Genomic DNA, 14,549 nt, shown 5'->3' with positions numbered 1-14,549 from the left:
CTCCTTTTCAATTCTAGTGCCATTTTAAATTTTCTTAGATGCTTATTTCATACTAAAATAACTTTATATGAACCATATGTAATTTTGTGGAATGATAATTCAGATTTGCACTTATAAATTATATATAATTTGAGATATAAATATGTAATTGAGGTTGAGAATAAAACCTAATGTTATAATATTTTTTTAAATTATGAATTTATCCTTATATTTTTAATATTTACATGTTTTCTCATGTTTCCGTATACAACATTTTTTAAAAATAGGGTTTCCCCATGTCCAATTTCCTATTTCACCGTGTGCACATTCCCGTGTTCGTACTACATAGATCTATAGTAATAACATATAAATTAAATTACATGAGGATCTTATAATAGTTTGTCATCCAGAAGAATCAATGGAAAATAAGTATACTTCTACAATATTAGTGGTGTTAGAACATCGTTTTAATTGAAACTATGTTTCTAAGAAAATGCTTTTTCCTTTGGGAATATTGTTTATTTATAATTCAAGTTAAATTCACTAGAATATCCACTAAGCTAGTATATGTATATGTATTTAAGAAATATATAATTTGCACATTCGGTACACCACAGCTAGGGGTGGAAATCGGAACAAAATTTCCGATTTCCGCCGAATCCGATCCGAAAAATTCCGATTTTGGAAGGATTTTTTCAATTCCGAATTCCGAAATTCCGAATTCCGAAATTTCCGAAAAAATCGGATCGGAATCGGAAATACATAACAGAATTTCGGAATTTCCGAATTCCGATCCGAAATTATTTCCAATTATTTCCGATTATTTCCGAATATTTCCAAATATTTCCGATTATTATTATAATATATATATTCACACACAGTAACAAGTAAAGTGGACAAATATATTATTATTTATTACTTTATTTTCTAAACAATTAAAATGTAAATTCTAACCCTAATTGAAGTTACTCTCTCATTCTCACCCCAGTCCTCACGCCGCTCCCCACTATCTTCTCTCTGCCTTTTGCTTTTCTCCCACCAACACCACCCTCAATTCTCCGTCAACCACCACCCGCGCCTCCTCTTCTCTCCGCCAGCACCAGCGCCGCCCTCTTCCTCTCCATCGAGCACCAGCGCTGCGCTGCCCTCGTTATTCTCTCCACCTTTTGCACCGGCAGCGCCGCCCTCTTTCTCTCCACCGAAAACCAGCCCCACCGCCCTCGTTCTCTCCGCCGAGCACCAGCCCCGCCGCCCTCGTTCTCTCCGCTGAGCACCAGCCCCGCCGCCCTCGTTCTCTCCATCGAGCTCCAGCCACGCCGCTCTCGTTCTCTCGACGAGCACCAGCCCCGCTGCCCTTTATTTTGTTTTCATTTTTTTTCTTTTTTAAATCCGGAAATTCCGAAAAATCCGAAAATGAAGGATTCCGAAAAAATCCGATTTTCCGAAATTTCCGAAAAAATCGGAATCGGAATCGATTCTTGAATTCCGAAAAAATCGGAATCGGAATCGGAAGGCATTTTAGCCTTCCGAAAAAAATCGGAAATTTTCCGAAACACCCAAATCCGATCCGATCCGTCCGATTTCCACCCCTAACCACAGCACATTCGGTGCACACCACGCCAATAATTAATGGTACACCACAGCACCGATCTACTCTCGACACGATCCGGTATCCTTTTCGACTTGGCTCCCACATCGTCTCGAGAGTGGGGGCTTGCGAGACAACTCCCACGAGGAGCAAACTCGCACGGTCATATAACCCGTTGCGAGGCAACTCCCACGAGGAGCCAACTCCCTCGGGCCTACGAAACCATAGCGAGATAACTCCTACGAGGATACCACTCGCTCCATCCTACGACCCGCAGCGAGATTACTCCCACGAGGAGCCAACTCGCTCGGTCCTACGAACCCACAGCGAGATAACTCCTACGAGGAGACCACTCGCTCCATCCTATGACCCGCAGCGAGATTACTCCCACGAGGAGCCAACTCGCTCGGTACTACAACCGGCAGCAAGACAACTCCCACGAGGAGATAACTTGCTCAGTCATATAACCCGTTGCGAGACAACTCCCACGAGGAGTCAACTCCCTCGGGTCCACGAACCCATAGCGAGATAACTCCTACGAGGATACCACTCGCTCCATCCTACGACCCGCAGCGAGGAAACTCCCACGAGGAGCCAACTCGCTCGGTCCTACGAACCCACAGCGAGATAACTTCTACGAGGTGACCACTCGCTCCATCCTACGACCCGCAGCGAGGAAACTCCCACGAGGAGCCAACTAGCTCGGTCCTACGAACCCACAGCGAGATAACTCCTATGAGGAGACCACTCGCTCCATCCTATGACCCGCAGCGAGATTACTCCCACGAGGAGCCAACTCGCTCGGTACTACAACCTACAGCGAGATAACTCCCACGAGGAGACAACTCGCTCGGTACCCCAACCCGCAGCGGGACAACTCCCACGATGAGCCAACTCGCTCGATACTACAAATCCGTTGCAAGGCAACTCCCACGTGCAACCACCTCGCTCGATAATAAGACTCGCTGCGAGACAACTCCCACGAGGAGACAACTCGCTCAGAGCAACCTCAATCCGCACGCGCCTAAATCGCGCATCATCCAATGCTCCTACAACTTCGCTCAAGACAACTCTCTCGAAGAGCCAACTCGCTCGGTACTACGAACCAGCAGCGAGACAACTCCCACGAGGAGCCAACTCACTCGGTACCACAACTCGCTGCGAGACAACTCCCACGAGGAGACAACTCGCTCAGAGCAACCTCAATCCGCACGCTCCTAAATCGCGCATCATCCAATGCTCCTACAACTCACCGCGAGACAACTCCCATGAGGAGACAACTCGCCCGAAATTCACCATATAATCGCAAGCTCAAGTTAGCACGATTACAACCCTAGAAGCACTTAGAGATATTATGAGAATCTATATAGCCTGGCCAGCTTGATTACTCAAATTTATCTACTTGTTTTCGATGGGTCATTCATTAAAACGTGGCCACGGTCCAAACATACTTAAGGCCCACGAGGTCTAATAAGGGGCACGACCCCCATATAAAAAAAAATCTTGAGAGTCTGATCCCCTCCTCAAGTACATCATGCACAAGGCTATATGTAAACACATATAAGCAACGCATCAAAACATTGACAATGTCGAAAAATAACAACTCCCACGAGGAGAATACTAGCTCCATGCTACTACATTATCGTGAGACAACTTCCACGATGACATAACTCGATCAACTCTATTACCCCAGAGACAACTCACACGAGGAGATTACTTGATCCGTGCTACTACATTATCGCGAGACAACTCCCACGAGGAGATAACTCGATCAACACTATTACCCCGCGACGAGACAACTCCCACGAGGAGATAATTCGCTACTACATCGTCGCGGGACAAAACCGACGACTCAATTAAATTACATCGCGACAACTTGGTCGCGCTACGTGCCAACGCGCATTCACGCCCCTCCGACACACGCTCCAACGCGTTATCACACACCATCGACTACTACAATTTTTACTCTCAACACGATATGTCGCCCACTTCAACATGACCCCCACATCGACTCGAGAGTGGGGGGCTTAATGATATGCCTAATTGGCCCAACCCAATGGGCCTACAAATTATTTACCTACTGGGCCACGAGCCCAATATTGAAGACCATTATCACCAAGGCCCAATCACCTTCAAGTAAGGTTTGGGCCCAACAATCTCAACTAAGCTATAAATAATCATTTGAACTCATTCCTTAAGGTACGTCCTATTATTGAGTAATACTACAAAATGTATATTCTCTGGACTATTTCTATGATCAGCACGTCTGACTTGAGCGTCGGAGGGGTTTCCGCCGGATCAACCCCCGGCTTAGTTCATGTGTTCTATGATCGCAGGTACCTCAGGATCATCAAGTTGTCAAGCTACTGATCTGCTTTGCTCTCCCAGTTCATTTTCTACATTACCCCAGGTGATTAATAACATATAAATTAAATTACATGAGGATCTTATAATAGTTTGTCATCCAGAAGAATCAATGGAAAATAAGTATACTTCTACAATATTAGTGGTGTTAGAACATCGTTTTAATTGAAACTATGTTTCTAAGAAAATGCTTTTTCCTTTGGGAATATTGTTTATTTATAATTCAAGTTAAATTCACTAGTAATATCCACTAAGCTAGTATATGTATATGTATTTAAGAAATATATAATTTGCACATATTTATATATTTATATGACCTGTCTTTAAAAAGTAGGATAAAGAGTTGCAACGTTATAATCGAATTTTTTTAGACATATTCACTGGAATAAAAAAGATTTTATGAAAAATCACACCATAAATGAGTCTGTATAATACGAAATTTAGCCGACGAAATTTAGCCTAAGTTCAAGAACTTTTTGTAATTTACCCCTATTATAGAAATTTACATAATATGCTACATTGTGTAACATCAATAAGATTCATGATTTTTTAGTGTTATTTTAGACCATCGACTTTACTCTGAGTTGTAAAATGAAATGAATTTATATTTTCAATGAAAGTGCTTAGTAATTAAATATATAAAAAAAAGAAATACCATCTTGTTTCAAATCAAGAGTTTATTTTCACTAGAAATTACAAATTGTAATTAATATTGGGCGGCGGTTATATGCAAGTCCATTTTTTTTATTAGTTCAAGACCTCCAACATAAAAATACTAATTTACCCTTAATGAAATTTAAAACCAAATAAAAAACATAAAACATTAAAAAAAAAAAAAATCATTTCATTTGTACAAGACCAAATAATATACATAAACTCAGAAACCCCTCTTCATTGTTTCTCGACTTAAAAATCTCCTCCTTCTTCTTCTTCTACTTCACAAACCCACCAAGAAACCCTACACACCAAAATTATCAAATACACACCAAACATTCACGATGGAACCAGAAAACAATGATATGGTGGGTTACGAGGGTGGAGAACACAATGAAGTATGTTTTAACCGTTTATTTTTGCTTGTGGGTCATTTTTTTTGTTAGGAAAAAAATTCGACGATACCAAAAATCGGTCTGTAAATACCGATTTTTGTTGCTAAAGTCGGTAACCACATTCCGATTTTTTAATAAAAGTCGGTACTTAAAAACCGATTTTTGTAGTACAAATCGGTATGACAACACCGATTTATTTTTGTATTATCGGTATTATCATGCCGACTTGTACTACAAAAATCGGTTTTTAAGTACCGATTTTATTATTTGTGTTTTTTTTAAAGACCGTTTTCCCATACTTTCGTGCTGCAACCTAGGGGACTGATGGAGGATTATTCAAATAAATTATCTAACGAACAAATATTTGAGACACCGGAAGCTGTACTCGATTGGGTTAAAGGAGTTGGTAGACGCCACGGAATGGTGTTAAACATTTTCGTTTCAAATACGGGATTGAAAGGGCGTATAAGACTGTATGTTGTACTCGCGTGTGAGTGTGCGGGTGAATATCGTGGGAAGAAGAAAGCCGGCGAGGATGACCAAGGAGAGGGAAAGAGGAGGACGGATTCTAAAAAATGTAATTGCACATTTTGATTAAAGGAACAAAAAAAGGAAAGGATACCGATAATGTTGGTGGGAGTTAAAATGAATTGTCCAATACCTCATATGGCGGATTATTGACGACGGTACCATGATGAAAAAGCGGATAGTTGGAACACTTCCGGTATAAAATCAAGGATTACAATGTTTAGGAAGTTAGTTGGTCAAGAAGTACCAAGAAACCTTCATAGATTTAACATATGTAAAAAGATTTTTCGTGAAACAATGTAATTAATGTACAATATTTTAAGATTATTGGTAGCCTTTATTATTATTATGCATTACTTACAATTGCTCGTAACATATATATTTATGTTTAATACTGTTGGGAAAATTGGTTAAAAATTGAGTCATGAACAAATTTTTATCAATGTTATTGTACGGTCTAATTGAGTATATAAATGAATTTTGGATTAGAACCAATTTTGTGGTGAATGAAAAAATTACTAGTCCAAAATATAAGGAAAGTGGGATTTTGAGTTATCTCACATTGGAAAAGTAGAGAAGTAATGAGCTGTATATATATCAATATATTGGGACAAAGGGTCACGCCCTTTGGGCATTCAACTTTGTTAGGGAGAAAGGCCTATATGTTATGTGTTTCAAATCGTGCCCGCGCGCGCCGTCTGACCGGCCGGCCGGCTCGGCTCGTTCGTACGGATCGGATTTGGATTTGGGCTCGGGCCCAAATCACTACATTATTTTTTTGGGCCAAAAACATTAGGTCATGTGGGCTTTTAACCCATTGGGCCCTTATTACTTGAAGCCCATCTCGATTGGTCTGCCTGGTCAGAATTGGTGCGGCCGAACCAATGCAAACCATTCGGCTCAACTCGAAATGGTGCAACCACTCCCAATTGACTCAATTCGAAATGGTGCAACCATTCAATCAAAAGGTACATTTTTGCTCCAAAGGACACTACTTTTCGAACCTTATAAATAGACCCAACTTTCCCAAAATTCCTCACTTCAATCCAAAACAAGCCTACTACATATTAAGCCTACCCTTCACAGATTCTCTCGAAAAGTTCTACACAAAGTACAGTTCGTCGTACTTGGGATTTGGAGTGCTCCTATTCCGAGTTTTGCCGTTGTATCTTGGGAGACGATTTCCATTTAATCCGTTAGCACCGTTGCGGGGAAATTTCTTCTTAAGGACAGAGTCAACTCGCCTTGGCTAATCTTTTCGTATTTTCACTAATTAATTTGTCAACCAATTTACTAAATTCACTACCCGTTTTATGTATCGGGATCAACAAATACCTCTAAAGTTGTATTATAAGATCCAAACACCTAAGGATAGTCTGTATTACGAGTTGGAAAAAAAATCCAAAAAGCGAAAAACTGTGAAATATAGGTACTGAAGAAGGACCTTCATTGCATCGACCGAGAGGATTAAAAGGGGCACGCTTTTTTTGGCTTTTTCACCTTGCTCTTTTGAGCATTTTCCTTTCGATTATGGTTTGAAAACGGTCGGGGGTACACGAGAAGGTTGAGGTTCCACTGCAAAACATTTAAAAAATATCAATTAACCAAATATATAATGTATTATTAAAAAAAAAATCCGAAAAATATCGGTATCCGATAACCGATTTTGTACTCAATAATCGACATTAGAACGCCGATTTTGACTTGTAAAATCGACGTTGTGTCGCCGGTTTGGTTAACAAAAATCGGCATTATGACGCCGATTATCGTGTACAAAATCGGTCTGGGTAAACCGATTTGGGAAACCAACGAAAAAAAATCAATTTCAGTCTCAATTTTTTTTCAAAAATCGGCCAAAACATTGCAACCCAACAAGAAATAAGCATAGATTAATGTTCATTCATACATATTTATCAAGAATCGATGCTCAATTAATGTTTTCGAATTTACAAACAAAAGTTTAGTAAAAAAGACTTACTTGTTGGTGGTGGTGCAGTGGTGGTAATGGTGCGGTGGGTGGATCGCTGGTCATCGCCGATGCGGTGGAAGTCTCGCTGGTCGGCGTTGCGGCGGTCTGGCGGCGGCAGTCATGATATTTTCTTTTTGTCTTTCTTTTTTGATTTTATGATTTTTTGATCATAAACAAATTAAAAATAGGATTTATTTGTATTTGACTATTATTTGTGGATAACAGTATATTTGTTCTGCTTTGATCTTAATGTGATAAATTTAGATTAATTGGCGGACTTGAACTAATAAACTTATTTATGTGGATTTGAGCTAATGAAGAAATGAGTTTACATATATCCGCCGCCTTAATATTTTTCTAAATCGAATAGGCATGAGAATTGCCGGAGAAGGGAAGGGGTATAACTGGAAATCTGGCATCTACTTATGTGAAATGGCGGGACATTACGTGGCAGCTTGTCAACCGATGGCTGGTCATTGTCCATTCGTGTTCACTGTTCACTACACCCTTGGCCTTGGGACTTCTTATCCATATTAATTATTTTATATTTTCTTTTACTGAAATGTTAAATCTCACGTTAATTTTGCAAAATCATGAACATAATTAAAAATATTTATTTCTCTAAAATCTTTTTTTCTCCCTCTCCACCTTTCTTCTTTTTCCATAACATTTTTCATAAAGTCATACACTAAAAACGTCATTGGCATTCCAGGTTCGAATTTGACAAAAATTTTCACATGTTCAAACTAAAATAAAGTTGGAATTGGAAAAAATTCGAATTGATATGAATTTGAATAATTAGGCTTAATGAAATTGAATAAGTATTAAATAGAGCTGAAATCAGTATTTATGATTATTCACGTAAAAAAATAATGAATTTTGAGTGATATGGATAAAATCATTTTAGAGAGAATATGAGTAGAGAGAGAATTCTTTATAAGTTATGTGTGTGATTTAGTAAACTTTAGTGTGGGATTTAGCACGCGCTCCTTTGTTTTATTGTGGTTCAATTTTTGAAGTAAATATATGATTCTGTGAAATTATACACTAGTAAATATATGAATTCGTAGATGTTACACCCGATGAGATACATTGTGTGATTCTACACTATTAATTTACATATAGAAATACCATATATGTATGTGTGTTTGATGGTTGGTTATTTGTCTGAATCTACAATGCAAAACCACAGTATTTTTTTCCCCAGGTATAACAATTGTAATATTGTAGTTTAGGATAACTTGAATACATACACCGATACACATATACTAGTGGATATTACTAGTGAAAATTAACTTGAATTATAACAAACAATATTCATAACATGAAAATAGCATTTTCTTAGAAATATAGTTTCAATTAAAACAATGTTCTAACACCACTAATATTGTATAATTTCGAGTCTCTATTTAAAATAGGTTTTGGATATTTTGGATGGAAACGCATTACTATTTTTTTATTATTACCAGAGACGTCCTCAAAATTTTAAAATATTTATAAAATAGTCCCCAAACATTTTCGACATATGTCAACAAGTTTCGGTTTCCAAAACATGAAAAAGCGTATGAACAATAGTTTCTGCCCACCATAAATATAGATTTGAAACTTAATTAATCAAAAAAAGCCAATAAAGTCTTACATATATACAAATTTGTTTTTATTAAATTTGTCACATTAACAAATGCAGTAGAACCTCGATAAATTAATAACTTCAATTAAATAATAATTTATTTCGACCCCAACTAAGTGAAAACGTGTTAAATTATTAATTCGATGATTTCATCATTCGCTAAATTAATAGAATTTCCCTTATCCATGCTGCATAAATTTATAGAAATTCAACTGTAAATAAAAAAAAAACATAGAAATTAGAGGGTAGGTGTGGCTAGAACCTAAGGGCAATTATGTAATTGTAGCACCACAACGACCCTCTGTCTCCATAGTCGGTCAAATATATTTCTCTCTCCATTTCTCTTCCATTTTCATATTATATATTTACTTTTTTCTGTAAATTCTGTCACAGTTTTTTGAAAATGGCGCCGCACACCAGAGGTAGCAGGTCCTTCCCGAAAGTGTTGATTGAGAGGGATTCCGACACGGAGGAGAGTTCTTCCGAAGACGACGGCGACGAAGTCCAAAACGCCGCCGTAGAAGAGTCTGAAGAAGAAGAAGAAGATGTAGTAGAGGAGGAGGAGGAGGAGGAGAAAGACGAGCCCTCTACATCGACTAAAATTAGAAGAAAACCCATCACTATTAGCCTCAAAAAAGTCTGCAAAGTAAATCATGAAAAAAAAAAAAAAAAAAACCCTTCAACTATGTGTGTGTGTATATATATATGTATGAGAATTTTATAAATTGGTTTCAGGTGTGCAAGAAACCGGGTCATGAAGCCGGGTTCAGGGGGGCAACCTACATTGACTGCCCAATGAAGCCATGTTTCCTCTGCAAAATGCCTGGTAATAAATAATATTTGTTCGAAATTGCAATAATTTTTCCAAACAGTTCATTTTATTTTTTAGAGTTTTTAGTTATGTGCTGTGTGGCTTTTGAAACCTTTTTGAAATGGGAATTGAAGGGCACACCACGGTGAATTGTCCGCACCGGGTGGCTACGGAATACGGAGTCTCCCCGGCGCCTTTGAAGAGTGCTCATAGTTCGGTGGACTATGTTTTCGAACGTCAACTTCGGCCTCGTGTTTCTGCGGTAAGGTTTACTCGTATTGTCTTGATTGTGTGTTTTCTGCACCAATAATCATATTTTTGTGACATTTTATAAATCATAATATTGTTGTTTCTTTGGCACAAAAAGCTTTAAAATCTTGATTTTTAGAATAAGTTTTTACGATTCAATCGATTTTGGTTTTTTTTCTTTTTTTTTTTCCGTTAATGGTTGTCGTGTCAAGGTGAGATTCAATATTTTCTTGAGGTTGATCATAACTATTTAAAACTAATCGTGAATATGAATTCAAATGTAACAACATTTCACATTTCTTGATCCTTTTTTTTTATAATTTACTGTTTACATTAATCAAATGTGGCATCTTTAGTTTCTTAATTACATTTTGTAAATTATCGTACTACAATTTAAATATTAAAAAAAATGAAAAATATCTAATTCGGCCACGAAAGTTTTGCAATGTTGCATTGGAATTGGAATTGGAATAGTGGTCTCTATTACAATCTTGCTACCAGTCTGGCGAACGATGGTCCTGAATCTTTCTTCTTCTTCTTCTCGACGTGCACTAATAAATGTGCATCCCAAGTAAATAGCAAATTTCGGCAAATATATAATCGGCATCAATCATTCAATATTGTATGAATGTGTGATATGAACTACAAGATGTAACGGGAAATTAGAGTGCACGAAATAATTTCAGTATCCAATGTGTGATACGACTAACGATTTCAGTTTACAAATTAGGAATTGATGGTTCGTGGCAATCTGATATTCTTTAGAGGAAACACAATATCATAGTTTTTCTCGTTTTTTCACATTTCCATCCATGATAATATTTCCATCTAAAATTCTGAACATTGAGTATTACATTAGAAACTCGATAAATTAATAACCTCGCTTAAATAGTAGATTTTTCTGGTCCCGACTCGGTAAAAAATACTAAATCATTAGTTCGGTAGTTTAATATTTCACTAAATTAATAAATTTTTGTTAGTCCCGACTGTATTAATTTATAGAGGTTTTAACTGTATATGTATTTTTCTGGGTTTTGTAGGGCTGTTATATATATATATATATATATATATATATATATATATATATATATATATATATATATATATATATATATATATATATATATGTATATAAGTTGTGTATAATATTCAATAATTTTCATAATGCCGTTCATCTGCTGCGAGTTGCAAATTATGTCATTGGCTGCACGCCGATAATTAAAAAGGCAAGAAATAATAGCTTGCGCTCTATTCTCGTCTTAAACAGATCAAGCCGGCATTCGTGATTCCAAATGAAGTGAACTGTGCGGTAATTAGATATCATAGCAGACGTGTTACGTGTTTGGAGTTCCACCCGACAAGTAACAATATTCTTATATCCGGTGACAAGGTTACCCCTTTATTTTCCCTTATCTATCAATTTGAGTATATTTATGCGATATTTGTGATGGCAATCTTGTTATTATTGTTGTGAAGAAAGGACAACTTGGAGTTTGGGATTACGTCAAAGTGCACGAGAGGACAGTGTACAGTAACATCCATGGATGCATACTTAACAACATGAAGTAAGTATGTTCTGCTTCTGCTTGCTTGCTTGTTTGTCAAGTCATAGTTGAGTGCTTCCGTTTTTCTTTTTTTTTTTTTTTTTTTTTTTTTTTGTGACATGCATACAATACAGGTTTAGTCCGATGAACGACGGAACAGTGTATGGTGCTTCTTCTGACGGTACAGTCAGCACCACTGACTTAGAGACTGGAATCTCGTCCACTTTGTTGAACCTTAATCCCGATGGCTGGCAGGTACTTACTAGTTCAGATTAGTTTTTAAGATGATGATAATTTCCTCGATTACTATACTAATGATTATTATATAATTAATTGTTGTACGGAATATTTCGTGGACCGTGATACTATAATTGTATATGCAGTATTATCATATATATATATATATATATATATATATATATATATATATATATATATAATGGATTGTTTGTGATTTTTCTTTAGGGGCCTAGCACATGGAGGATGCTGTACGGGTTGGAAATGAATTCTGAAAAACGAACTTTGATCGCTGCCGATAATTTTGGACTTCTCTACACGTGTGTATATCCTTTACCTCGTCGCTTGTATATTTAATTTTGAGAAATTGTTAAAGTTAAAAATGAAATTGCTTCCCCATACTAATCTTATGCTGAAGCTAACGTGTTCGATATCCATACCTGTTGTTTCCTACTGTCCGTTGGATTTATTAAAGATTTTTTTGATAGTCGTATTCAACCGAACAGTAAATAGAAGTTTCTGAATGTTGTTATAAATAGCTTTCGTATATTCTCTTTGCATTTACGTGTGCGTTTATTTGTAACCAGATTAATTTAGTTATTTATGTGCCTTAGTGCACTTTCTGTTTACGACTAGGAATCTTATGAATTAACTAATTTAACATGTGGAAATATCGTGTAAAGTTATCTGTTACGACAGTCCAGAGTGTAATTGTTTTCGTGACAGATTTTTCAACAAATCTTTGAATTAAAATATTTTTTTTTCCGGCCATATATATATACAGGTTAGATACGCGCTCGAACAATGTCACGGGAAAACCGATATTGGTTCACAAGAAAGGAAGCAAAGTTACTGGTTTACACTGTCATCCTCTTCAACCAGATCTTCTTCTAAGTTGCGGAAACGATCACTTTGTAAGCTTCTATATGTATATATTTAATTTTTAATTATCGATTTTTTTTTTAATATGAAATACTATGATCAATGTTTCAAAATAATGTTTACAGTTGAAAAGTAGATCGACATTTTTCTTCTATCTTCCCTAGGCTCGAATATGGGACATGCGCATGCTAGAAACTGGATCTTCGATTTATAACCTCGCACACAAGCGCGTCGTTAACTCAGCCTATTTTTCTCCCCACAGCGGCAGCAAAATACTCACAACATCACAGGACAATAGAATTCGTATATGGGATTCCATATTCGGGAATATGGATTCTCCGAGCCGAGAAATTGTGCACAGTCACGATTTTAATCGTCATTTAACACCTTTTAAAGCAGAATGGGACCCGAAGGTGATAGTTACTTTTAATTCGAGATATGAAAGACCTACGTGCAATCAAAATATATTTCGATTATATGTGGCAAAACGCAATTTATTTATTTATTTTCTATTTGCAGGATATATCGGAGTCCCTTGTTGTTGTAGGGCGTTACATAAGCGAAAATTACAACGGGGTAGCATTGCATCCAATTGATTTTATAGACATAAGCACCGGTCAGTTAGTTGCTGAGGTCATGGATCCGAATATTACGACAATCAGTCCCGTAAATAAGCTACATCCACGTGATGATGTCTTGGCCTCCGGTAGTTCTAGGTCAGTAGAAATCATTTCTTTTTTGTTGCCTCTCTTTGTTTATGTTTACTATATTATGACTTATCATTTATTTTTGGGTAAATTACGGCCACCCCCTTAGATAATCCCAAATTACGAAAATCCCCCTCTTGTTTGGATAATTACAACCACCCCCTCAACTATTTATTGTCTTGCGAAAAAACCCCTCCTTCAGTAGGCAAATTTGACACCGTAAGGGTGGGCGTGTAAGATAATACACAGTTGAGGGGTGGTTGTAATTACCGAATCATGGGGTTTTTTTTCGTAATTTGAGCATACCTCAGGGGGCGGTCGTAATTTACCCTTAATTTTATTTTTTATCAGTAAGTTGTGCTTGAACTCTTTTTCCTCTCCTAGTTGACTCTTTTTATTTTTTATAGTACATTATATGATATTTCACCCCATCATTAATCAGGAATGCTTTCGAGATTATGTCTTATTATGCTATCGAGAATAAAGAATAGGAAGCCGTAGTTTTTCACCCGTTTGTATGAAATAACAGTAATAAATAAATACGCGAGAAATAGGAGAATATTCATCCAGTTCTCTAAATGATTAATTAATTATTTGTTTTCCCAGGTCAATCTTCATTTGGAGGCCCGAAGAGAAGTTCGAGTTAAAGCGGGAGAGGGACGAAAGCAGGCTAATTTTGTGTGGGAAGGCCGAAAAGGAACGAAAAGGCAAAAAATCCGAATACGACAGCGGTGATGATTTTGACGATGGTGCCTCGAAGAAGAAAACTTTTTCAAAGTCAAAGTCGAAGTCAAACGGTGGTTCGAAGCGCAAATGCTGATGATATTCGGCAACTAACCTATAAAAGCCCTTTTTTGAATTTGCTGAGAGAGATTTTGTACTGTAAATAGTAGTAGCTCTCGGAAGATCCAGCAAAATGTAAACCTTTTAGGCTTATAATACAACCTTAGTACTTATAACTTACCTTCATAATTATTACTAGTAATGAAGTTTTTGTTGGGTGATTTTAAAA

The 14,549-nt window shown here is 37.0% G+C and overlaps 1 protein-coding gene across 2 annotated transcripts; it reads left to right on the top strand.

The window, feature by feature from the left end:
* Positions 1 to 9,421: 9,421 nt before the first annotated feature.
* Positions 9,422 to 14,549, top strand: DDB2 (damaged DNA binding 2). 2 transcript variants are annotated; one of them, XM_088813821.1, is made up of 11 exons: positions 9,422 to 9,744; positions 9,843 to 9,933; positions 10,053 to 10,180; positions 11,435 to 11,557; positions 11,644 to 11,732; positions 11,846 to 11,966; positions 12,177 to 12,268; positions 12,733 to 12,862; positions 12,995 to 13,243; positions 13,350 to 13,546; positions 14,144 to 14,549. In XM_088813821.1, the coding sequence occupies exons 1-11, from the start codon at positions 9,511 to 9,513 to the stop codon at positions 14,355 to 14,357; spliced, it is 1,668 nt and encodes a 555-aa protein (XP_088669947.1). In that variant the 5' UTR covers positions 9,422 to 9,510; the 3' UTR covers positions 14,358 to 14,549. The 2 variants fall into 2 exon arrangements, with proteins under 2 accessions (XP_088669947.1, XP_088669946.1); XM_088813820.1 differs by having other exon boundaries at positions 9,424 to 9,753.

Source organism: Erythranthe guttata, chromosome 14 (genome assembly GCF_056151865.1).
Source record: "Erythranthe guttata isolate IM_541 chromosome 14, IM_541, whole genome shotgun sequence".
NCBI lineage: Eukaryota > Viridiplantae > Streptophyta > Magnoliopsida > Lamiales > Phrymaceae > Erythranthe > Erythranthe guttata.
This window is presented reverse-complemented; position numbering and strand designations above follow the sequence as displayed.